The following is a 26,298-nucleotide window of genomic DNA, read 5'->3' as shown; positions in this document are numbered from 1 at the left end:
CGAAAACTTGGGCCATGTTGCCAAACACAGAACAGCTCAGCACAGTTTTCTACAGGAACATTGTATAATCATCAGTACAGTGAAAAGTGCCATATGGTACTTCTTCAACAGTCAGTTTTTAGTGGATACAGAGAGCAATGGAAATGGCAGTGTCTTTGTCAGCAGACCTGTCAACATTTAACATACCATCTTCAGTTTCTGTAAATTATGCTATTAAGGAATTGCCTGTCTCCTAAGAAAATGTTCATCCACTCTAGGCATTCTTCCTTGGTCAATGTGGCATATAAGAAATTCCTTGATTTGATGGCAGAATCCAAGCTTAAGATCATGGAGTGCCCCTTTCAGAATCAGAATGGATTGTCCTCACCACAGACATCAACTCAAAAGGTGGAGGCTCTCATCTACTTACAGAAGTGGTGCAAGAAGTGTGGCTTCAGAGAAAAAATAGCTGCACACAAACATTCTGAAAATGAGGGCAGTAATACCTGCAGTTCAGCACTTTCAATCTCTTTAGATACATATATTTCAAGATTTTTTTTTTCCCGACAACCAGACCATTTTGTATGTAGCCTTATAGTCCGGCTTATTGGGCCGCTAAGGTTTGCGGAAGAAGCAATAATCTTCTCATGGGCAGAAGAAGTCAAAGACAAACAGCAAATTATCTCTCTTTCTACAGCTAGTACAGGAGTTTGGACTCTCTCAAATAGCTCTGATGGTGACCTCTTCAAACACCAATAGGGCTCTGTTCTATTCACAACACGGGGAAACCAGAATAAAGGGTGTAGATGCTCTGTTGATTCCACAGACCTACAACAAAGATGTGTTCCCTTTACCTCAAATTGCCCACACTTTTTATGAAAGAGATTGATTGGCCATTGCTAAATCATAATGGAGCCTTTGACAAAATAATTCTGATACTTCTTAAAATCAATTCTAAAATTCTTCTGTTTAGGATTTGGAAGACATTCATTCTATGAAGCAAATCTAACCTATTTCATACTGTTTCTGCTACCAAATCCACATTCTAGATCTTCTTTAGGAATACTAGATACTCTTTCTCACGCAATAAGAGAATTAGACCTCATATTAAGACTTTGTGGCACTATGAGGTCTGAATATAGTGTATCCTAGATGTGAGTCTGATCCCTTTCAACCTTTTCAAGATGTTTCCTTTACATGTCTAACACTTGAGGTGTTCCTTTGAACAATCATGACTGGCCACGGAGGGGGAGAATTACATGCCTTATGGTGCAAGGAGCCATGTGTCTGTGTCCTGTTGGACCTATGGCTTGCTCGGTCCCTCAAATACTTTAGACCAAGGATGTTAAAAAGAAAATGGCAAGGGTCACGGTATGGGTGCTATACTAAGAGGTCGCTTTTATTTCAACACGAGTACTAATTAAACATAATACCAATAAATAAAATACCTGAAATAAGTTGAATTAAAAGTGCAGAGCACTGTTCACATAAACATCTTTTCATACATTGCTGTCCCGAAATCATACCTATATGGGGGAGAGAGACGATAATATAGGGCCTGATTCGGAGGTGCATGCGAATCCCATTACAATTGTGACTATGTACGCAGCGTTGCTGTGAACATATTAGAATGATTGATTTAGCTGCCATCTTGTGCACAGAGATGCCCACCTCTGGCATCTCACATCCGCCGAATGCGTATTAAAGACGAAACATCGGTAACTTCAGTCAAAAATCTGAGCAACCCTATGGTGTCTCTGAATGTTCGCCTCCCCTAAGATGCCATTTGAAGACTCACTAGGGCACACCCAGAAAATGGTCCCAACCAGTGGCGGCTCCAGAGGTGGGGCTGCAGCACTGTCCAAAATTCAAATACGGGAGACACACCAACTGCCAGTGAGTCCCAGCCATCAGTGTTTAGCAGCATTTGAAATGGCAGTTGGTGTGGCTCCCCTATTTGAATTTTGGACTGCGCTGTAGCCCCACCGTTGGTCACAAAACCTGTGTTTTGGTAGCCCCCCCCAATACCTCCTCAAAATGCTGACTACCAGTCACTCACTTTGCAAAAGAATTCTCTGAACAGCCTCAAACCCATTGCTGGCTTTGGGGCATGTACAGTAGCCAAGAATCGCTTCACTGTATCTTGCATCGACAACGCGTGTACCCCTGAGTCAGGCCCATAGTGTAGTAATGTTATGAGATGTCACACTCTTCACTTTGAATGCCAGAAATTAGAGTTGCCTAATCCAAGGAGCATGCAGGTAAATCTGGAAGTTATGTACATCAGCCAATAATGCAGAAGAGCTAAATACCTTTCCTGTGGTGCCCTTACAATAAAGTTTAGAAATTTCATAACAAGAGACCTTCTTGATTATTCTCTTATGGAAACTAAACTTGATTTGCAGGCATACCATATCTAAAAAACTCTTGTCAACTTTTTTTTTTCTTTCAATCCTTGTTTCTACATAAACTGGAGATATACTGTGCAAATAGGAAAAAAAGGAAAAAAGCCAATTCTAATGTATTACCATAAGTTTAAAATCTATAAATTGTAATAATATACAGTCACATGGAAAAAATAAAAATTACATTCTCGACAAATAGGCCTCCTACCAGATAGAAACGCATATAGGACAGTCCACAAGATGAACTCCCTATAAGCTTTCCCAAGGTCTGCTATGTGGTCAGATGTTCTGGAATTCCTTCCTGGTTATCTGCACAAACCACGGTTCCAGCTACTACACTGTAGCCTTTTTGCAAGGTTAAGATCAATGATGTTGATGGCAATATTGTCCTGCTAGGCAAGCAGGGCTTCGGCCTCTGCAGACAATTTGTGCTTCAACCTTTACTAGATACCTAGATGCAGGGCCGGATTAAGGTCTGTGGTAGGCATCAAACATGTGGGGGCCCCTATTACATGCCCTTTATGCAGTGCACCCAGTAGTAGTGCCCCCAGGAGTGTTGCGCCTTATGCAGTGCTCCCTATGCAATGCCCCCTGTAGTTATACCCCCAGTAGTAGTGTTCCCAATAGTAATGCCCCCTGTATAAATACCCCCATTAGTAATACCCCTGTAGTCGTGCCCCCAGTAGTCATGCCCCCTGTAGTTGTGTCCCCTGTGGTAGTGGCACCAGGAGTAATGTCCCCCCCGAGTAATGTCCCCTGTAGTAATTCCCCCCCAAGTAATGCCCCCAGTAGTAATGTCCCCCGAGTAATGCCCCCAGTAGTAATGTCCCCTGTTGTAATGTCCCCCCCCAGCAGTGGAAAAGCCGCTTGCGCTAAAGAGAAAAAAAAAATCATACTTCCTTTAAGCCCCGCTCCCGCTGCCTTCTGATCCGCTTGGCTGGCGCTGCTCCTCTGCACTATGGGAGAGACGCATGACGTCTATCCCATAGTTCACTGCCTGAGCCGGAAGCCGGAGCTCACGAGTGAGCTCTAGTCTCCGGCACTGGCTGCCGCTGCAGGGAGGGAGCCGTGCGCCCGCTGGTTACAATCTCAGCGGGCGCATGATGTCTCCGTGCGGCACCAGGGTTAGGTGTTCGGAGGAGGCGGAACTGGTTCAGTCTCCTCCGGTTCACTTTAACCCAGATGGCTGGGTGTGGGGGCCCTTCAGGTGTGGGGACCCAGGGACGATCGCCCCTGTTGCCCCCCCCTTTAATCCGGCCCTGCTTAGATGTGACTTAAGGTACATACACGCGTAAAGATTTTCTCTCCAACCATCCAACTAGTTGATTGGTTGGAATGAAAATCTGGTAAGGTATGAAAGCAATTGACAATCAGCAATTGCTCCTAAATGCCAGAAAACAGATGAAAATGGTCATCAGACAAGTTTGTTAAATGTTTGATCTAAACAATTTGTTCAAACAACAGTTTTTGTCCATTTTCCGGTGTTTGGGAGCAAATTGCTGATTGTTATTTGCTTTCATACATTACCAGAATTTCATTCCAACCAATCAACTAGTGGATGGTTGGTCAGAAAATCTTTACGTGTGTATGCAGCCTTATGCTGCATACACATGGGACGATTTTCCCGAACCATAACTATATCGTTAAACGATATATATCGTTCATATCGTAATTTTTAGGCAGTGAACGATCGACCAACGATGCGCATTCCTGCATGGACGATAAAGATATCTTTCATCGTCCATGCATGCAGGCCAACTTGGACGATATCGTCAATTTTCCCTGTTCAGAGATGTGGCAGGATGACTGACTGAGAGATATCTATGACACTGTCTGAGGAAACCGCTGATGGGCGTATAGGCGGAAAAACGTGTTACGAGTGCCCGCTGTGGAGAAGCATAGAGTATATGGGCTGCTGTTCCCCTGATCGTGGGTCCCTGTTCATTTGACCATCATACTGGTAAACACTACTGCCGGCTCGCTGGCCATGCAACATTCGGTCTGAATAGAAGGGACACATTCAGGGTAGGAAAACTAAGCGGGACATTTACCAAACACACATGCATGTGATTAACATTCTCCCGTCTGACAACCCACGCTGCAAATCCACAGCCTCCAACTACCAATATTCACTTTGGATCCATTCACAGCTCTAACTGGGATTGTTATATACCTACGAGGTACGATCCATTTACACCTTGCTCCAGGGAATTTTCTCTTTTGGGAACATCTTTTAGCAGGAACAATTCCATATACAAATGTGTACATTTTTTTGAAGGACATGTATCTCTTTTGCCAAGTGGTCCTAGTATCCTAATCTATTCAACATTGCTACATTTGTGTGTATCAAACAGCAATTGCTCTGTGGTCCAATACATTTATGTAGTTTTATGTGCAGCACCATACGAGTAGTGGTGCATGCTGATTTATCATTATTGTGTATGTATACACTGTGTGTTTATTGTATCATTTCACATTATATTTATCATTTATTATTTTTTATTCTTTAGGTTTCATTTCATTTATTTTTATTTGTATATTCTATTTTTTATTGTTATTTATTATTTTCAATTTTAGTATTTTTCATTTTTGTATTTCTATTTAATTTATACATTTTTATCATAATAACATTATGTGTTTTTATCTCTTGGAGTTTACTCCTATTGCTCTTTATTAAATGCCTTTTTAATTCTACCCTGATTAGCGCCCACTATTTCTTTCCATATTTGTTACGTAGTTCTCCTCTGTTAGACATTGCTTGGGTACATCCTATACGTAGGGTCTGGCAAAGTTTAGCCTGGGGGGCATGCACAAAGCAATGGCTCATGAGTGGCAGCCCTAATTTTTTAGCTATGAAGGTGGTACTCCCTCCACCGATATGTCATCAGAATAAGAAAAAAAATGCTTGATTCTTGGAATAAAGCATTTGTTTAATGCACAGGTTCTCAAACTCAGGACCTCATTCAGAGTCTGTCGTTGCGGCCGCACGGTCGTAAGGGAAAGGGGCCGGATATGCAAATGATGCACTCGCAAGTTGCGTCCTTAAGATCGGATCGTTAGCTGGCCGACCAAGGGGAGGATGCAGCCGTAAGACAAAAAATACTCCCCCTTCTCGTACGCATTACACGTCATCTCCGGGCATATAGGGATTAATCGAGACCATCGGGAACCATCGGAACTGGTCGTAGAGCTTAAGGTTGACCATACTCTCTCTTAAGCTCTACGATCAAGTCAGTGTAAAATCCTCCCATGTCACGTGTGCCATGACGCTACTTTGTTAATTATGCACTCCCATAAAACGCTGTTTGCATAGTCAGGCATGCCTGCGTTCGGATCTCCACTCCCCGTTCACAAGCACCTTCCCCTGTTACCACCCACAAACGCCTCATCCTGTCACTCAAACTAACGACCTGGCCAAGTTCAAGGAGAGAGATATTTCCGATCGTAACAGCTAGTTTGCGCACGCGCATTGCAAATTTTACGTATGCGCAGTTTAGCGAACATCGGTGGCATACGACCGTGCAGCCGCAATGACCAACTCTGAATGAGGTCCTCTGTCCTTAGGACCCCAAACAGTGCATGTTTTCCAGGTCTCCCCACAGAATTGCAAGTGAAATAATTGGCTGCACCTGTGAATCTTTTAAAATGCGTAAGTGAGTAATGAATACACATGTGCACCCTGCTAGGTGACCTGCAAAACATAAACTGTGTGGGGGTCCTGAGGACAGAGTTTGAGAACCACTGGTTTAATGCAACACTCCCAACATGATTTTCCCTGCTATTTACTAAATGTAACTTGCAAAGACAGTGGTAGTGATAACCGCTGTCCCAGAGAGTTACTTCCCCAGCATATCAGAGGGGTCTTTCGCATTTTGCCGCAATGGAATGGGCCTAATGACAGCCAGTCCCACCCTCATCTACAACTTGCAGCTCCTGCATAGTGTGTGTGTGTCTATATATGTATATATGTGTGTGTGTGTGTGTGTGCTAAGTGCCTTGTAAAAATAAATGATTAATTAATTGAGGGTATATTTCAACCAATGTCACAATGCAAGCTGCAGTGTATATGTGCAATAATCAGTAACAATTTCATAAAAAACATATATTAAGAATTAGTACTAATAGCAATATAAAGTGTTCTGGAGCATTTAAAGTGTCATTGGTGTATATATGCATATATAAAAATCATAATGATGTACTGATTTTACTAAAAAAGGGTATACAATTTATTTCAAGACTACAACAGTAACTATGCAATAAAGGTTTGCACAGAAAGCATGAACTTGGACAACATCAAGTAAGAAAAATATAAAAAAATATATAAAATATGGAAAAGAAAAACACTTTATGGAGCATATCTCAATTTTAAGAAGGTCCTGGAAGGCTGAATTGCACGGTCCCAACACGTTTCTCCTATTTTCTAGACTTCTAGAGAATAGCCGGCTAGTATAAGTAAACACCCCCCACATAGTATGAATACAGAGCCATCCCCAGGCACTTACCTGTGTTTGCAGAATTGTAGGAGGCTCTGTCTTGAGTGTCTTCCCTCACACCAGGTCAGGGAGAAGGAAAGGGCGGGGCCTTGGAGTGGGGACTGAAAAGGGGCAGGGAGATGGGACTTCACACTCTGCTTGCTCGGGAGGACGGGCAAAGCAGGAGGGGTGGGTACTCTGGGCAGGGAGAGGGTACTTAACTGCTCATTTCCCCTGCAGATGAGAAATTTGCCTGGCATGTCTGGCAGGCAGGGACACTGTACAGTTGTGCAGTCCTGCAGCCTCTGCTGGCCTCGCATCTGCCGCTTGTCAGTAGTCTTAACAGGGACAGGGGGGCCCGCAGCTTCCTGCTGTCACCCTGCCACCCAGCCCAGCCCACCTCTGCCTATATGTCACGGTTGACATGGAGTTGAAAAGGAAATGGAAGAATTATTACTGTAAATTATTTAATTATTTTCTTTAAATAATCCAACACAATATGATATTCTGGAAAATGTGAACTTTATTTTAGTTAGGCATTCCCCTTGGGGTCTAAAAATCTTATAACCAGGGCCGTTAATAGTCAACCTGGGCCCCATTACTGACTAGGGGTGTGGCCTAATTGCGGGAGGCATGACCATGTCCCCTTCAGGGAAAAAACAAAACAAAACCCTATTTGCAGTGTCGCTGTGTGCTGGGGAGCCCGGTGCAAATCCAGGGTGGGTGCAATCAGTGTGATTACTCCCCTTCCCTCTTCTTATCCACAGGCAGAGGAGAAGGAGACTGCTGCTGCTCAGTGGCAGCAGCAGTCTCCCTGGTCTCCCACTGCATCTCAGCACACAGGAGCATGTACCGGGCTGCTGACAGGTAAGAGGGAGGGACGACTGCAACTAATTAATTAGTACCCGCTCCCCCCCCCCACCCCCTAGGCACCCCTGCCTATCCTATTTATCTTCTGTCTCTACTTAGCTCACTAGGAGGTCTATTTTACTAAGTCTTTGATGGAGATAAAGTTGACAGAGATAAAGTACCAGCCAACCAGCTCCTAAATCAACCTGTGACATGGCAGTTAGGATCTGATTGGCTGGTACTTTATTTCCATTGACTTTATCTCCATTCAAGGCTTAATAAATAGACCCCTAGATAGTTGACACATGTTATGGCTGCCATGGTGCATTCTAAGGACGTGGAGGCCCATTTATCAATAAGTTTTTATCACATGCAGAGAGTTATAAAACTTGTTGTGTATGACAATGGTGCTCCAGCCAATCTGCTCCTATCTGTCATCTGTTTGAAAAATGACAGTTGGGAGCTGATTGGCTTGAGCACCGTTTATCATACGCAAGAGTTTCAAAGCTTGTTGCATATGATAACTCATTGATAAATGGGTTCCATTTTCCATAATATGAACAGTAATAATTAAAAAGAAAAAAAAAAAACCCATAATGAATGGGTGTTCTTTCTGTTTTTCAAATTGCTGGATAGATGTGATGGTGAAGCACATTGGAAATGGGGAGGCAGTAAATAAAATGTGATTTCATTAAAAACTGTATATGCAGCATAGCCAGATCACCTGTTAGGCAATTTGGCTCCTGCCTACTGTAGTGGAGCCCAGATTATCCTAACCATTATGTCATTTTGGTTACCACTGAAAGCCGCAGAACAAATTTTGCGCAGGGAAAGGCAATGAGCATTCCTGGGTAGTAACAGGAGGGTGTCTAGCCAGACGCAGGCATCTCACTGGTGTGTTGTGGTTGGCAACTACAGCTTTTGCCACAGCTGCACTGATTTCAACGACCATGTTTAGACAGACATTCTGCACTTCCATTGGGTTGGTGAAATGTTCGATGGTGCATTTTAATATGCAAACCAGTGGATTAGCACCGAAGATGGTGGTAGTCTCTGCATGAATCCCATCAACTGCAGGATTAGCATAAAGACTCAGTCGTGCTGCAGAAAAACACAGTTGTGGCTGCATTAGTGTCCACCTCTAAATCAGGCCCACAGTTGATAAAAAATTGAAAAAAATAATACATTATGTCCTGTAGAAAATTAGCTAGATCTCAGATGATGATGATGATGATGATGATGATGATGATGATGATTATTATTATTATCAACATTTACTTATCTAGTGCTAGCATATTCCGTTTACAATTGGGAACAAAACGGTAATAAAACAAGACTGGTTAATTATAAGCAAAAAAAGGTCCCTACTCGCAAGCTAGCAATCGCATTGCTTCTGAATAATCACGTGAGTGACTTAGGGGTCTATTTACTAAGCAGTGTTAGGAGACAGATTGAAAAGTGATAAGGTGCCAGCCAATCCGTTCCTAACTGCCATCTCACAGGATGAAAAATGACAGTTGGGAGCTGATTGGCTGGCACCTTATCACTTTTCACTCTGTCTCCTAACACTGCTTAGGGGTCTATTTACTATCTTTCTCATAAAGCATCACACCTCTTGCAAAAGAATTGTGTATTTGTCAAACATTAAGGCTGTTGTATTTGTATCTTTTTTTTTTTTTTTTTTGTAGCCCAGGCCAATCTGGCCCACATGGGTACAGGCCAGGGGAAGTCCCGGGTGTGCCCCATTCCCTGAGGCCCCACCCCCTACTCTAAGGGTCGGGTTTCAGACTGTACACTCAAATTATACATTGTTAATCTATTAATTCACTACCCTACAAAGTACAAATAAATCATCCCATTTTTTTTTTTACAATGGCATGTATTTCACCTTTACTAGACCTAATGCAGTTGAGATTTGGGTATTGGCCAGTCAGTATTGGGGTCCCCATTCGCACGTACAGTGCACTAATGTGCTATTCAGATGGGATCACCATCATGTTCTCAGTTTTTATACATATTTTACATTTACTGCATTCACAGGACTATGGTGTATTCACTGATAATAGCAATGCACTATAATCTGTTACATGCTCATGCATGCACTATCCATATTTATTATATATAGAAGCACTATCTGTATTTATTATATAAAGGGGCCCATGCCATGCACTCACTAATGGTTAGCCAAGCCTCTGTGTTGGCAGTCCGCACCCCTTATGCATGGGTCCCTACCACTGCATTCCCCGGGTGGGCCCTTCATGCCGACACTCATTGTAGTAGGCATGGATACCCCTTTTATATCTACAGTATATAGTGTTACTGTAACTGATATACAAGGGATTAAAAAGACTTGTTTGTTTAAATCTCATTCCAACAATAATTTATCAATTGTTTAAAAGAATGTAGAAAGTTTGTGCATGAAACAATTTACTTAATTTCCCTTAAGTCAGCAGTAGTATTTGGCAAAGTCTCTGGTTTGTGCCTAATGCTTTCTCTGGGTGTCTGGCATCTAAAATCCTTTAAATGAAAGCTGCCAACATCCTAACTTTCAGTCCAATTTTATTTATTCTTTATATTTAATATCTGGTTTATAAACATTTGTGCAGTGAGAAAATTGAGTGTTTGCTGAAATGAAGGCACTTGTGTATTTGAGTAATGCTTTGGAAAAAGACGAGTTTGTAATAATGAAAGGGCAGCTGAATTTATCAGATAGATCAAGCAATTTGGCGTATGTTACCTATTTAGAAATTAAGGAAATAATTTCTATACAAAATATTTTGAAGGCCCTCACCTCAGCATCTTAGACACAGGAAGTTTAAGCTTGGTTCCATAGCAGAAGTATATGGACATCCGCATGCGTAATTATTCCAGATACTTCTATGTAGTTATATCATCCTGTAAATGTTACTAAATACATGTGTGTGACGTTTTACAAAACCATGCAAGCCGTCTGAAGCTTTGCACCTATTTTAAGCCCGCATGTCAAGGATAGAATGTCCTCTTAGGTTATCTAACCCTTTGGTCTGTTTTCCCAAGTTGAATGGTATACCAGAAATGGATGAAGTGGTCTGTGTCCTACTACAATGCTCTTTTCTGTCATCTGCAGTGGAACTTTCCCCTTTTGATGTTTGCATGGAAGATTGCTCCAGCTCTGTGCTGCGGGAATACTGTGGTAATTAAACCAGCTGAACAAACTCCACTCTCTGCGCTTTACATGGGTGCCCTCATCAAGGAGGTAAAATATATGAAAATATTTTTATGCTTTAGCCGGTGCTAAAATGTAATAACCAGAGAATATTCATACTTTGTTTTATTTTCTCCTTCAATTATATTTTAAGGCTGGGTTTCCACCGGGAGTTGTTAATATTTTGCCCGGATATGGTCCAACTGCAGGTGCAGCAATATCATCTCACCCTGGCATAGATAAGATTGCTTTCACTGGGTCTACAGAGGTATGTATGTATGCAGGACAGTGTCTCATGCATTTACAGTCTAACAATAATCATGGATTGGATGTAGACTACTGGTTAATAGTGTTTTTTTTTTTCTTTGGTGTATAATTGATGATTTTAGGTTTGGCAGAATTGCCATTATTTGCTGTGTTGCCATACTAACTGATGTTCAACACTTGGTGAAATGGTCAGTGGAAGTCTAAAACCACCCTCAGACCCAGGCACTGTTCTAGACATAGAGTGAACTATTCTTAGAACACATAGGCGTGTTCATGGTCCCAAATGTGTTATTATACACAGCAAGCCTCATACTACAAGTATATTACAAAAATAGCAATAACTTTTTGCAGAACGGTGCCCAGGGGTGGAGCCCAGCAGCGCCAGATCATTTGCTGCAAAGGTTCCTGCTCTGCTCCTCTGAATATCCAATGGAGGGGAGGCTGTTAACGGGACTTCAGTGGTCATGCACATGGCAGAGTAAGCTGGGGCCTCGGGTAGAGGGATTCCAGCATTGCCAGCCACCCCTTTCCTCCCCCAAGTTTAGATATGGGGCTTGTGATGGAATGTTACAACCCTGATAGCTAGCCCCTCAAAAGAAGTCCCTGTATAGCACAACTTTGAAAAGCAAAATTATCAGGTGTGTTAATATGATAAATTAATGTAAAAGGAACCATAAAATACAATATTACCTGTCATATTTGGTCATGTCCAACAATGGCACTGATTTAAGAATTGAGCGAATAATGCTCCTGGCTTAGGGAACAATTAAAAATACTAACTTACATGGAACTACTACTTGCACAGTGCTTTCTACCCACTAATGAGCTTTCTTTTGAGATGTCTTTCCTGTGTTTTGAGAAGGACTTAGGAACCAATGTGCACAAACCCTTCACTGACTGATCAGTGGACTGCATTCATTTAGATAAACTAATAAACCATGCAAGCTGCATACAGTCCTAGCAAGTTTGAGTTCCTCTTCAGAACCACTTAGGGCTAGCTGGGCTGAGTGGTTCACATTCATGAAACCTTTTTTTTAACCATTAAGCAGTGCCGGATTCGTTATCCAAGTCTTCTCTGTGTATTGGCTCTCTGAACATTCGGCAAAACAGGATGGTGTTCAAGCCAAAAGTATATTGACAAATGTCCTAAATTCCATCATTCTGCAACCAAAGTAGAAAATAAAGAACATATTGTAAAATCTAAACTGTATAATATATCAATGCAAATATTTATTCTTTGTACAAAAAAAAAGTCCAAAATATCTTCATATCTGAAGGTTTCTGGTAAACATAAGTTTGAAGATCAAAAGCCATCATAATTCTTAAAAGGAGTTTTCTTAACCAGTTTTAAAACAAGATTTCTAATAGGATGTGGTAAGCAACACTAATATGCGAGAAGTGGGTCTAAAGATGTTAAGCAAGAACAGATGTATCTCTTTATTTATTTTTGTCTTCCATGCAAGCCTAACATAAACTGCTCCATATTCCGATTTCCTGTGACACTGGTCAACATTATCGCATCTAAACTACACTCCCTGTAATAACAATTTGTAAACATAAGGCTTTACTTCCAATTAATGAAGAAAATGCTTCCAGGAAAAGTAGTGTCCTCCCTCTTCATCGTGACAGTTTTATACTCTTACTGGGAGACTGTCACATTAAAGCTTCTGCTTGTAAATTCCAGAATTGGCTGTTCCTTTAGGTACCTGGCTGGCTTTTGGAGACTGGATTCCTATAGCTTAGCAAACTAATGACAAGCCATATTAGCCAAAAAGCGAATGGATTCGGCTTTAACTGCCTGGAGCTTAGGCTAATCTGGAGTTTCCAGGGTTTGTTTTTAGAAGATTGCAAGAAAATAATAAACTGGAAATTGCTTAATTTTGTTATTACAATAGGTTTTCTGTCCTCGTTTATTATCTAGACAATGTACCCATCTAAAAATGAATGAAAATTTTATATATAATTTTAAAATAACAAGCTAAACAATAACTTCAGTATTTGTCAAATTCTGCTGTTTATTTACAATACTACTTTGTGTTTTTAAGGTTTTTTTTTTTAGTTGTGTTTGAGCCATGATTGCTCATCAGTCAGCTCACTAAAAAGTATGGACTTTCCACAAATCTGCAGTTTTGTGCTGCATTTTATCAGTCAATGGGTGTGAGCAGGTACATGATTGGGGTCCTTCAAACAACGTCTCCCCATGATAAAAAGCAGGTTTGTGTCCTGGCCCACTGACCTATACACATCACTATTACAGTAAAGAGCCAGTGATGCTGATCTGCATGCAGATTGGTCATTCCTGAATCCTAATGGAAGCATTTCATATTCAAGGTAGCCCTAACCGATGCATGCTGAAATATAAGTTCCTGCTGTGCTGGATCCAATGGTCTGAAAATACTGAAGCCCTATTGGATTTACACATTGATGTGTCACCTGTAAGCACATTCAATATTAATCATTGTATAGTAGCTCAGTACACAGAATTTTGGATGAAAGCAGACCATAAAAAAATCAATAAGCAATAGGTTGACACCAGATTGTCAACAGGGATAATAGGTTGACAGGTACAAAATGTCGACACACAAGGTCGACATGTACAAAAGGTCGACATGTGTATGGTAAACACAAATGGTCAACACTTTTTTTTTTTTTTTTTTAAACTCTAATCTTCACCCATCTTTTGGCCGAATCACCCTTTCACACTCCGTCCCCTGCAGTGTGGGAGCCATTGGTTAGAGGGGTAAGGGGACGTGCAACTGCAGCACCCACACTGCAGTATAGAGAATTAGTAATCATCCACCTTTAGTCTCTGCTCCATTAAATTGGGGTTTACTGTGTAATTTCCTAGAATACACACATAAACATATTACGTTTCACTTTGTCAGATGCCAATTAATCTACCAGTTTGTTTCTGTGAGAAGTAACTGTAGCACCTAAAGAGAAACACATGCAAATGTGGGGAGACATACAAACCAAATACATATAGGACCCTTGCCGGAATCTAACCCATAATCTCAGTGCTGTACAACAATGCTAACCACTGTGCCCCCTAGCTGTCTGTAAATGGCAAAATCCCCAAATGATCAATGACAGGACATTTCTTTCTGTACTGTATCTTGAGAGTTTCTTAAAGGGTTACTGATTTAAGAGATCCCATATCTGTCCTTTTTCTTTGAAGAAAAACATGCAAAGTAGGAAAATTGCTGATTTGATGCAAAATATTTTGTTAACACACTAAACCTATTTTTATGTTCTGTTCTGCTTGGCAATGTATTTTCCTTATACAAACTATGATCTCACCATTGCTAAACTAGATACAAGTGGAGCCATCAAAGTGCACTACAGGAGTATTGCAAGTGTTTAATGCCAAACAAATGTCTGTAGCAAACAGCTGTATTACCACTTATTCTAATTTACTCAGCAGGATTCCCCTTTCATTTCTTAAGTGAGATTAATGTTGTGTATGGTATATACAGAACATCTGACCTCCTCACTAAACCAGTTCTTGACTTTGTTGTGCAATGTTTTTGATAACTAATGAGCCAGAAGCATGATATAGAATTAAAAGGGCTAAAGACTAGTGGCAGCTTCCATTATACATGAAAGGTAAATCACAAAAAAATAAAGTGGGAGCTGGGTACTCTATCTATTCTCTGTATTGACAACTGAAGTCCTGCAAAACCTACATCTTGGTATTTTATTTTTTTGTAGCAGTTTTCTATTACAGCCTGACCGTGGCCTGCCTAAATCTGCCGTAAACTGTCTGCGATTTTTGTATTATAGTCCACTTCCGCAGCTCCATTATATATACATTTAACCATGGTCTCCATCTTTACATGACTTAGCTGTTCTGGAAGTAACTTTTGTTACCATAAATACAGCAACTTCAGATGCTTCAACAGCCATATTCAGTAATATATGAAACATATTTGTCAAAGCATTAAAATAAAATACAGGATATCATTGTCTTTAAGCAATTTAATTTTCATAACACTGGATTCATTGAAGTAATTTTTTCCTACTCCAATAAGTCAGCATTGGAGCAATACTTTTACAATTCTTACAATTATACATTAATCCTTGTAGCCGGGCTGGAAGTAAAGCTTTTGTTCAGTTGTCCTTTAGTGCATATTAACTTCTCTGTAAAATGCTTATAGTTTGATGCAAAACAGAAACACTATGAAAATGGAGGCCATCAATAAATCATGCTGTAGATTAATAAAGCTTACAGTACATGCTCTGCAACCCTTAACATAAAGTAACGTGACTGTCTAATAACAGACTTCTACTCTGAGCTTTGTAGTATAATGTTGCAAAAAATAATAAATGTTCTTTCCACTTTTTAAATACTTTTAAAATGCCCTATTATTTGCATCTGCTCTGCCCTAGTTCATAAGTTATCTCAATGCTGGAAGGGTCCACCAGTTATCTACATAAGTAGTGTTGGGTGTCTTCTCTACAATCCTCGATCCATTAAAAATACAGTAAGTGTTAAACCCGTGATTGAGGCCATCACCATAAATTAGATAGTCACGAAAGAGCAAAAATTCAGGCGCATAAAAAGAATAAATCTAAATATAATGTCTGTAAATAAGCTGCACCTAAAAGGTAGTACCTGTAAACACACCTATAACCAGCCAGAAAATGTAAATCTGGATATACCGTCACTCCATAGATTATTAAACTGTTAACCCAATGGTGTTGTAAAGCTTGTGACTAAATCCAGACAAAGAGCGATAAATTAAACAATTTATTACATAATGGATAAAAGACAAGAAATATAAAATATATAAAAATCACACACCATACAAAACAATTCCATACAGACTGGTTCAATGTTATTTTAAAAGGCACAACAGATCCTTGATCTCTAACAAATAATTAATACAAATCGCTCGTTGTGTCAAGGATCCTTAGTGCATGTATATATATGTATATGGGAGCCTTGACACAACGGGCGATTTGTATTAATTATTTGTTTGGAGGCCGATAATTACATTGAAAAGTGCTACATATAATACACCAGAGATACCTTCTGCAGGGGTTATCTGTTGTGCCTTTTAAAATAATATTGAACCAGTCTGTATGTAATTGTTTTGTATTGTGTGTGATTTTTATATATTTTATATTTCTTGTCTTTTATGCATTATGTAATAAATTGTTTAATTTATCGCTCTTTGTCTGGATTTAGTCACAAGCTTTACAACACCATTGGGTTAACAGTTTAATAATCTATTGAGTGACGGTATATCCAGATTTACATTTTCATCACCATACCCCATCCACCTCAAGGCAATGCTGCTAATTGCATCATAAAGGTCCTATCTACTTCACCAGAAAGAGATGGGATTCAAAAGGGCAGCGTACTCCTCTAATAATAGTCTACCACGCATTCCAAGGGAATAGGCAAGTATGGCCTTCCCTTCCTTTTACCAGTTTGAGACTAAATTTGCATCTGCACAGGTAGTACTGAATATTAATGAGTTTTTCACTTTGAACCATGTATTTGTTCTCTCCCAATCCATAGTTGCCAACTGTTCCTAAACTAAAAAGAAAGAGCCAGAATTTATAGATTTGTCCCTGGGAATTTGTGTTTTGGTTTCTCAAATATTGGCCAACTGCACAATAAAATTTCTCTTTGCAAGTTTAATTCCTACTATACATTCTTATTCTCTGGGTTTGAGCAGTTATTTATTTCTTTTTACTTGAATTCTATGTAACAAGGTTATTGTGTATATGCACCAGTTTAGTGGTTAAAAAATGTTGGAAATTATGTGTAGTCTGCTGTAGAGGTATATGTAATCTGCTGCAGCAACTTGGTATTTATTTAATAATATTTCTCCCTTTTTCTGCTAGGTTGGAAAGCTGATCCAGGAAGCAGCTGGAAGAAGCAATTTAAAAAGAGTGACGCTTGAGTTGGGTGGGAAGAGCCCCAACATCATATTTGCAGATGCAGATTGTAAGTCTGTTCTCTTACTTGACCTTTACTTCTGTCCTTATTGCTGCCAGTGCTGCTGACGTTGGTTGCAGTGGAAGGAGACCAATGTAGTAGGTCTTTATTTCAGTTTGTTCTGTGGCCCTAACTACCGTTTCATTACTGCGGGCTACAGCAAATTACAAATATTATTATTGATGTTACATTCACGATCTAGCACCAGCATATTCTGTTGCTTTTTACTAATGGTAACAAATCAATAATAATAGACTGAGTAATGACAAAGGGGCAAGCTTATGACCTATAGGGAAACAGACATTTGTTACAGCCATACATTGTGTTTGAAAGTTATGCATACTGACACTGAATATCCATGAACTGGGATGGGGTGTGGCCCTGTCACGATCGGTTCACAGGTCTATCACAATGAGGGCATACCTAGTATTCATGAAGGGCTAAGCTGCCCTTTGGTCTTTACTCTAAACAATTGTTTGTTACTGCTCACACCAGTAACAGGTATGTGTGGCACTGTTCATAGCAGACCATCAATGAACAGGAGATACCACCCAACTCTTTCCCACCAAGCAATGGAAACATGACGTCGGCACTGTCCCACCTAAATTGAAACAGTTGGAATGTATGATTGAGCAAGTCACCAGCAGTTTAGTTGATCTTGTATATTTAGATTCCCATTTTACATTATTTTTTGTAGTGGACTATGCTGTGGAACAGGCACACCAGGGTGTCTTCTTCAACCAAGGACAGTGCTGTACTGCGGGCTCCCGAACGTTTGTGGAGGACTCAATCTATGATGAGTTTGTTCGGAGGAGTGTTGAACGTGCAAAGAGAAGAATAGTTGGAAGTCCTTTTGATCCAACTACAGAACAAGGCCCTCAGGTATTATCAAACTACTCTTTCATTTTATGTCTGTTACCCACTTCCAAACCTTCCATGTTTCATCAACTTGGAGTGTCATCTATGTAGCTACAGTGTCTTTAGCATAGTAAATAGTTAGGAATGTAATGCGCCCACCTGTAAAATTTGCAAGCAAGGTCGCTATCTCCTTGTGTTTTTCCCATGCATTGTATATTTACTAACAAGTTCTTTGAACGCCATGTGACCGCAAACTGTGCAAGAGGGATGAAACTTGCAAAACTATTTTTGGATATTTCAAGGTCCATGTTCCCTCACTTCCTTTTAGCTTGCGCAGTATGGTTTATTTGTTTATTTTCTTAAGTACAGTCTCGTTGTTTAATAGCCACACTTCGTAGATCATACTAAGGCACATATTGATGATCAGGATTTAGAACCAATGCTTTTCTTATTGCGGCAATAAGAAATTATGTAATGCTAATGCGGGTACTATATTCAAGGTCCAGCTGCGCAATCTCACATGCGTGGTCTGATGGCTGCACATGTGCAAGCAAAGATCCCCCTCCTGGTTACTTTTACGATCTGTAGCCTATAGGCTAAATTGTCTGAAGGTGCCCATCCACTAGACGTTTAAGTTGAGCAATTGAACGATAACAATCGTTCATAAATCATTGGAAAATCGTCTACAAAAATGTCTAAAACGACCAGCGATGCGCGTGCCCGCTGGTCGTTTGGACATCTATCATCGTGCAAACATGCTGGTCAACCTGATGATAATGTCAGGTTTAGTATGTTTGCAGATGATTGATGAGCCTGCACTGAACGACTGCTCGTTCAGTGCAGGCTCATCACAGACTGACAAACGACTGCACGATTACAATGTCTTAATCGTGCAGTCGTTTTTATGTCTGCTAGTGGATGGGCACCTTAACTCAATCTGAGCATAGCATTTGCTCCCAGAGCCAAGCTCTGGAATACTATTCTGGAGTTGTTAAAATCGTGGGATCCTTAAAATGTATAGTATTACCCAAATAGGGGTGTTTTTAGGGGATATCTCATAAGCATTCTCTGATAAATATGGTCATAAACAAATACATTCATGACAAAATATTGCTTTGAGCATAAATATACTGCACACTTTGGGCTTATAACTTATAGTAACTGAGGAGGCAGAATGCAGTCTGGTACAAATGACTACATGACAATCGCCTGTATGAAGAAATGAACAGGTAAGTTTAGTACAGTGCTGCAAGCTCAACTTGCAGTTATCTGGAATTTGCCAACTATGGCTATGCTCCCCAGCTAATGCCAGTTAGTCACTGGCATGCTAGAGAAGTTCAAAGTGATGATGATGTTCACTTCTAGTGTAAATAGAGCTAAAAGGAAGGCTGTAGTTGGTACATGCTATTTCCAAATCACTGGCTATACCTCTTTACATGTAAATTAAACTGGAAAACAAGTTCCAGTAAAGTTCTAGTTTAACACTTCTATATAAATTTGAATTTTTTATATTTTAGACTGACAAGCAACAATACAATAAAATCCTGGAATTGATTCAGAGTGGTATTACTGAAGGTGCCAAGCTGGAATGTGGTGGCAAACCACTTGGGAGGAAAGGACTCTTCATAGAACCTACTGTATTCTCAAATGTGGCAGATGACATGAGAATCGCCAAAGAGGAGGTAAAATCTCTACATGCACCATTACAAATTCTAATCGGATCTCTAATCACTAAATGATGCACAATATATTAGTAGGTCCTAATAAAGAGAGTGGATAGCTGAAACTAGGCTCTTGGTACAACGTTGGTTTCTTAGAGGGTATGCAAACTATTTAAACAACATGTTCATTACCCAAACAGTTCTAATCCTACACAGCCAGAACACTTCCTGCAGTACATGATCTCAAGCACTAGACTTGGGCATGCTCCTAGCTTTAAACCTAAGACCAGCCTGAAACATACTCAAAAGTAATATACCGAATGTAAACCACTGAAGTTGTGATTCAAATTGTCTAATGTGGGTGAGCACTTACAATATCTACACTAATCTGGGGGAATATCTTTGTACATGCTGCTATAAAATACAGTGGGCATTTACCTATTTTTTTTTACAAAGGGTTTGGGGATAGTAGTTTAAACCATTACCCTGTGTCCACTGATGCCTTAAAGAAGCTCCAATTAGATATACGACATTTTAAATTCCATGTCATTTTTAAACTTCAAACTTATTCTTTACAGATATTTGGACCTGTACAACAAATACTAAGGTTTAAAACTATGGAGGAAGTCATAGAAAGGGCGAACAATTCTGACTTTGGGTTAGTTGCAGCTGTATTCACCAACGATATCAACAAGGCCCTTACAGTGTCATCTGCAATGCAAGCTGGAACCGTATGGTAGGAACTTTTCTGGAACTCTGTAGTAATGATGTACCGATACTCGCTGTGATGAGTCATTAAAGCAGTGACGTGCGGTGAGGTCAATGGCTGGGGAGGCACACATGTATAAAATCAGTTGTTGTTTTTTTTAAATCAAAACAGGAGCATGACAGGGAGTATGATAGGGGAGGGAGTATGACAGGGGAGGCTCAGCCTCCCCTGCCTACCCTGACTGCACATCCCTGAATTAAAGTATAAATTGTGTGTGTATATAATATTTCTATTATCTCTGTGTGACTGTGGGGGGTTCTTTTCAAGAAAATGAAATGTCTGGTGACTTCTTAAATCCAGATACTGGCCCCACTTGACCCAGTAAATTGCTGTAATCTACTGTAGGTCCATTTTTATAAGAACATTGCAAAATCTAGTGTAGATAATATTCAAGATCTCAAAGTATTTTGTAACATCCTGTAGTTTATTAAGGTGCATTCTTTTATTTCCCCTAACATACAATGTATGTGAAGTAAGCAATGCTGGCATTTTCTGCCTTTGGGCCGTTTCTAAAAAATGCTGATCAAAATTAGCCTTTCCAAGTTCATGAAAATACTTTTTTATTACCAATGAATCCTAATTAAAACACACATGACGTTGCTTCCAAGTTATTTAAGGCAGTGCTATTTATGTAGTTTTTAGCCCAAGGAGCTTTTTAAAGAACTACTATAGCTTGAATATTGCAATTAATGTACACATGGAATTGGTGCTATAGGTTTTACCACAACACTAAATTGAGAACTGCATCTCCCTTGAGTCTGTGCTCTGGAGCTGTAAGGAATTTATGCCATTCGTTGAGGTAAATGGAGATTAAGCCTATGAAATGCTGCGCCTCTTGGCATTTAACTATTTTGTATAAGAAATATCTAAATATACTGACTTTATAATAAAGGTATAGTTCTATTAAGAGGAAATTTTGCATGGCAGTTTTTTCTTTGCATACTGAGGCATAATTGCTGCCTACATATAATGTCACACTTTGCTTATTATGCTGAGAAGCATAGGGAGAAAAATTTACTAAAGGGCGATTTTGTCAAAGCCACTTTTTTATTTTTTTATTAATTTTTTGTGACTGTTTTGAAAGGCAATAATCACAGTACCACCATTTTTTTCAAAACCCTGCATTACACATCACATATGACAGACGAGATGGTCCAAACAGCATGCTGTTTGTGCAGTCTGGTTAGTCAGAAGGCGCGGTACAATACATTTATTATTTGGGCAATTATGTATTAAAAAGGGTACAAAAACCTTAATTATTTATCATGGGTAAAATATTAGTGATTATATTTGGGGGGCAAGGTAATGAGTAAATAGATTAATAAACTAATAGTTATTAGATATGTTAATTTGTCCATTTATTAATATATTTATCATGCCGGTTGGGGGGGGGGGGGGGGATTAATTACTTATGCTATAAATGGTGCCCACATAACAATATATTTATTGTTTCCCATATGATAAATGCATTTTTACTTATAGGAAATTAAATTTCCCGCCGGACATAACCCTGCAGCTAATTGATTGCATTGCGTGGGGAATGATTATTCAATTAATTAGCCTTTTCCCTGCGCGGTTACGCTGGGTTGCCACGTGCTAACCCACTGATTCTGAGTAAAATGCGGAATCAGTGGGTTCCCCCCTGCGGCTAAATGCAGAATCTGCATATCAAACCAAATTTTTCCTCACAGCTCCTCAGACTGTGAGGAAAAACTCCTGCTTCTGGTAATTAGCACGCAGGGTTCCTGCAGCTAATTGAATCAGGCAGCTCACTCATTTAGCTATGGTGTATACCCTGTGGGTGATTGATTTCTCCCCTTATTGTCTCTATAAGCAATCCTTTAATATTGACAACTTTTTATATTAGATTAATAAATCAGTATAATTTATAATAGCCCATTAATGTGGCTCCCTAGCATATTTCAGCAAATAAATTTTGTCCCACTTAAATATGTTATGCGTGCTCATCTTCTCTCTGGCCAGATAGCTTTACAGTGGTTTTGTGGTGGTTTGGGTGAAGCCGTAGGGGTGTTAGCCATTTCTAAATGCCACATATCGACTGCATTTTGAAAATCGCTTCCAAGTCTCCGAATTGAAAATCCAGCAGTTTGGAAGTCAAAACTGCTGCTAATGTGCACACTTTGGTACATTTCCCCTCCAGTCTTCACCTATAAAATCTCTTTGAAGCCATAAAGGGCATTCAATTCGTGTGTGTGTGTGTGTGTGTGTGTGTTATGTAAAAAAAAAAAAAAAAAAAAAATCTATATGGCAGCACTTTGCAAAGTATGACTCTCCCTAACTCCTCATTGTTTATATATGATGTAGAAAGCCTTTTATATTATTTAAACATGAAAGTGATTTTGAAGACTTGGTGACTTTTTACACAAAATTAAGTCGTCCATGAGCAACGTTTTGTGGCGTACTAGATCTAATTTCATCCTGTATTGTTTGGGCAGGATGGGTTTAGGCAGGGCTGCTGCAAGGTGTCAGGGTGCCCTAGGCAACATTTTATCCACTGCCCCTGCTCCCGCCAATTCATACTATGCCACACATTAGTGTTGCCAATTTAAAATATGCCACACAGCAGAGCCCCAAAATCATACTGTGCCTAATAACACTGCCCCCCAATTCATAATATGTCATACATCTGTGCCACATTCATTATATGCCACACAGCTGTATCCACAATTCATAATTATGACACACATCAATGCCTCTAACACATAATATGCCACACATTTGTGCTCCCAATACATATGCCACACAGCTGTACAAAAAATGTATTTTATGTCACATAGTCATGAATTATGTTACACAATGCTCCTAATATATATGCCACACGTGTGCCCCAAATTATTTATATATTCCATACAGCAGTACCCCAGTACATTATGCCACACATCCATACCCCAATATATATTAATACCATGCATCCATGCCCCAATATATGTCAGCACCCATTAACACGCACACACTTATACACCTCACCCTGCCAGCACTTAAAAAACCACCCCCACACTCATACACACATACGCACTCACACACACATATGCATACACACACACACACCCCACTACCTACACACACCTGCATCAGCCTTGGTCATCGGTAGTCCTTGCCAGGACCGAAAGAGACATCCTGCGTTTGTGGACTCGGCAGCGCCGTCCAGTGGCAGCTGCCTCATGCTAGCACCGGTCCTGGGTTTCGGGAACTTGCAATGGCATGTTTTTAATTCAGTGAAAAGCGAACCATGCCATGCAACAATCTTAACACAACATCCTTGTGCAAAATCAACAAACTGCACATTGTCATATCTGCTTTAGCATTTCTCACATTACCCATGTGAATGGTTTTATGCACTGTGTACCTAATAACCCCTTCCCATTTTCTTTCTAAACTTAGGATAAACTGCTACAATGCCTTAAATGCCCAAAGCCCGTTTGGAGGATACAAGAGATCTGGAAATGGGAGGGAAATGTAAGTAAATTTGTGTAGATGTCTTGATTTTAATTCTTTGGGATGTATAAATTATGCATTGCATAATACACTTGGTCATAGTTTATCCTTTTACTTCAAAATGATTTTCTAACAATATTGCTGTTCAGACAAAACTTAGCAGTCTATGTACTAAGCCTTTGAGAGAGAGAAAGTACCAGCCAATCAGCTCCTAACTGTCAGTGTACAGGCTGTGGGGTCTGTATACTAAGCCTTGGATGGAGATAAAGTGAAAGGAGCTCATTGGCTGGTACTTTATCGCCGAACTGCCATGCCACAGGCTGTGTTTGAAAAATGAGTTAGGAGCTGATTGGTTGGTACTGTATCTCCATCCGCTTCATCTCTCTCAAAGGCTTAGTACATAGATTCTGAAATATGAGGATTCCTTTGCACTGTATGACTCGGTTTGTAATTATATCAATAGATACTGCAGCTAGCATCTTGTGTTCATGCTATAATTCTTTGGGCTCCTATTGAGAATAAGTTCTAACTCCTTGAGCACTCACTAAAGGGATTATGACATCCGTGCAGTATTTTGCGAGCAGCGGTAAACTTAATTTGACTTTACAGCTTATGTCATCTGTAGATGACACTAGTATGTTCCTCATTGTTGGCAATGGGGGCCCAGCAAAAGCCTTTTAGGCTTCAGCAAACCTTTCCAGGAACATGTGCAGATAGCCTTCACTCCTGCACACTTATTCTATTATGCTGTGTTGTGTGATTTGGGATAGGCCTCTGAACCCTTAAGGCCAGTACTTTAATTTTCTTTCTATGAAAAAAAGGTACTGACCTACTCAGAAAGAAAAGCTTAGACTTCAGATATCACAAATACACTGTTAGGGTTAGTTTTTGAGCAAGAAATGGGGAAAAAATAAAATATATATATATATATATATATATATATATATATATATATATATATATATATATATATATATATATATATATATATATGGAAAATGGGGTGGAAAGGACAAGTGCCAAATAGTGTGATAAATAATAAGCGTACCAAAGAAACATTCTTTGAGGCTTATCTGTAAGTCCTGTTGGTGGATGAAATAAACAAGGCTGGACCCGGGTTACTGGTGCCAAATAGGACCTTGATGAGAAGAGGCTCTTGGCAGAGCCAGATGGAAAAGAAAAATAATATAGTGTAGTACTTCCAATGTAGTGAACCTCGTAATAAATGGTTATGCGTACCCGATCAATTCTTGTGTGAATGTGTGTAGTAATATCCTTAGTGGTTTATCCATATTTCTTCTTTCTTTTTCAGCCCCAAAAGTACCCACATGAAGTGGTGATGGTCTTCAAATGAAATAAATAACCATCATCAGCAGTGGTGTACTTAAAACAGGGGGGCTTTATTACATATATAAAGTAATAGAGAAAATATGGGACAAGTTAACACAAAGATTAAAAGAGAAAATGCTTATCTGTGAGGTGGTATCAAATCTATCTGAGAGAGGCTGGCAGTCCCCAACGCATTTCGTCCTTTGGACTTCCTCAGGGGTAATGGTATAGGTGTGCATGTACAGCCTTATATACCCTATGGTGGAGGTAATCAATAAACTTTGAATTAGTGCTAACCGCCATTTAGCGCATGCGCAGTGCACCGCGGCCATCTTGGTGACATCATCCGTGATGTCAGAGGTATCCCAAGATGCCGCTCATGATACACTGTGCATGCGCGACTCGTGGCAAGTACACAGCGGCTTGTAATGACAAGTCCCGCCTTGTGTGCCGCGTGGGTGAAGTGGGAAAACCCAGCAGCGAGTATACAAAAGAACAGTCGTCAGGATGCAACACAGTGCTCCTAATAAATAGTATGAGCAATTTTATTGGTTGTCTACAGACAATTAAATAACCGGCGGCCATTTTGTTGGTTAGTACCAGGCTCAACAAGTGACATGATTTAGATGGTGGCCATTTTGTTGGTTTACACAGATACATAGTACCTTAAGGAGTATGTTATAAACCTGGATGCATAATCCAAACTTGTTATATGACAGTCTAATAATCATAATCGATATCATGTTGACATAATAAATTAATAAATAGATATATAAGTTAAGGTACTTAGTACATCAATTAGACAGATAACCAGATAAAATGTAGAATATAAAATATCCCAATTAATAACACTAAAAAAGACAATATGAAATAAAATCAGGAATAAAAGTGAACTGAATTGAACAGAAAATAATGATAGAAGATAAATATTGATAATAAAACATAATCATAAAATAATCTATTATACTAAAATATATGAATATAGAAATACCATCGGACATTGTAGTATCACATAGGAGATAGAAGTAAAAAAGGAGACATATACAGAAAAGAGTTAAAAGCCATTTAAAGAAAAGGAGCAATTTCATAATTGTCATTCAAGCCATGAGGTAGTAATGT

General features: G+C 39.7%; 1 protein-coding gene across 1 annotated transcript in view; it reads left to right on the top strand.

Moving 5' to 3' along the window:
- ALDH1A2 (aldehyde dehydrogenase 1 family member A2) overlaps positions 1-26,298 on the top strand; it is a 52,549-nt gene that overhangs the window by 20,533 nt on the left and 5,718 nt on the right. Inside the window, exons 6-12 of the mRNA XM_088443117.1 lie at positions 10,812-10,940; positions 11,044-11,157; positions 17,013-17,115; positions 17,804-17,988; positions 19,482-19,646; positions 20,204-20,361; positions 23,797-23,871. Of these exons, the coding sequence (XP_088299243.1) occupies positions 10,812-10,940; positions 11,044-11,157; positions 17,013-17,115; positions 17,804-17,988; positions 19,482-19,646; positions 20,204-20,361; positions 23,797-23,871 (929 nt within the window). The remainder of the gene's footprint in view (positions 1-10,811; positions 10,941-11,043; positions 11,158-17,012; positions 17,116-17,803; positions 17,989-19,481; positions 19,647-20,203; positions 20,362-23,796; positions 23,872-26,298) is intronic.

The sequence above is a fragment of the Taudactylus pleione genome, unplaced genomic scaffold, assembly GCF_031769625.1.
Source record: "Taudactylus pleione unplaced genomic scaffold, aTauple2 ptg000019l, whole genome shotgun sequence".
Lineage (NCBI taxonomy): Eukaryota > Metazoa > Chordata > Amphibia > Anura > Myobatrachidae > Taudactylus > Taudactylus pleione.
This window is presented reverse-complemented; position numbering and strand designations above follow the sequence as displayed.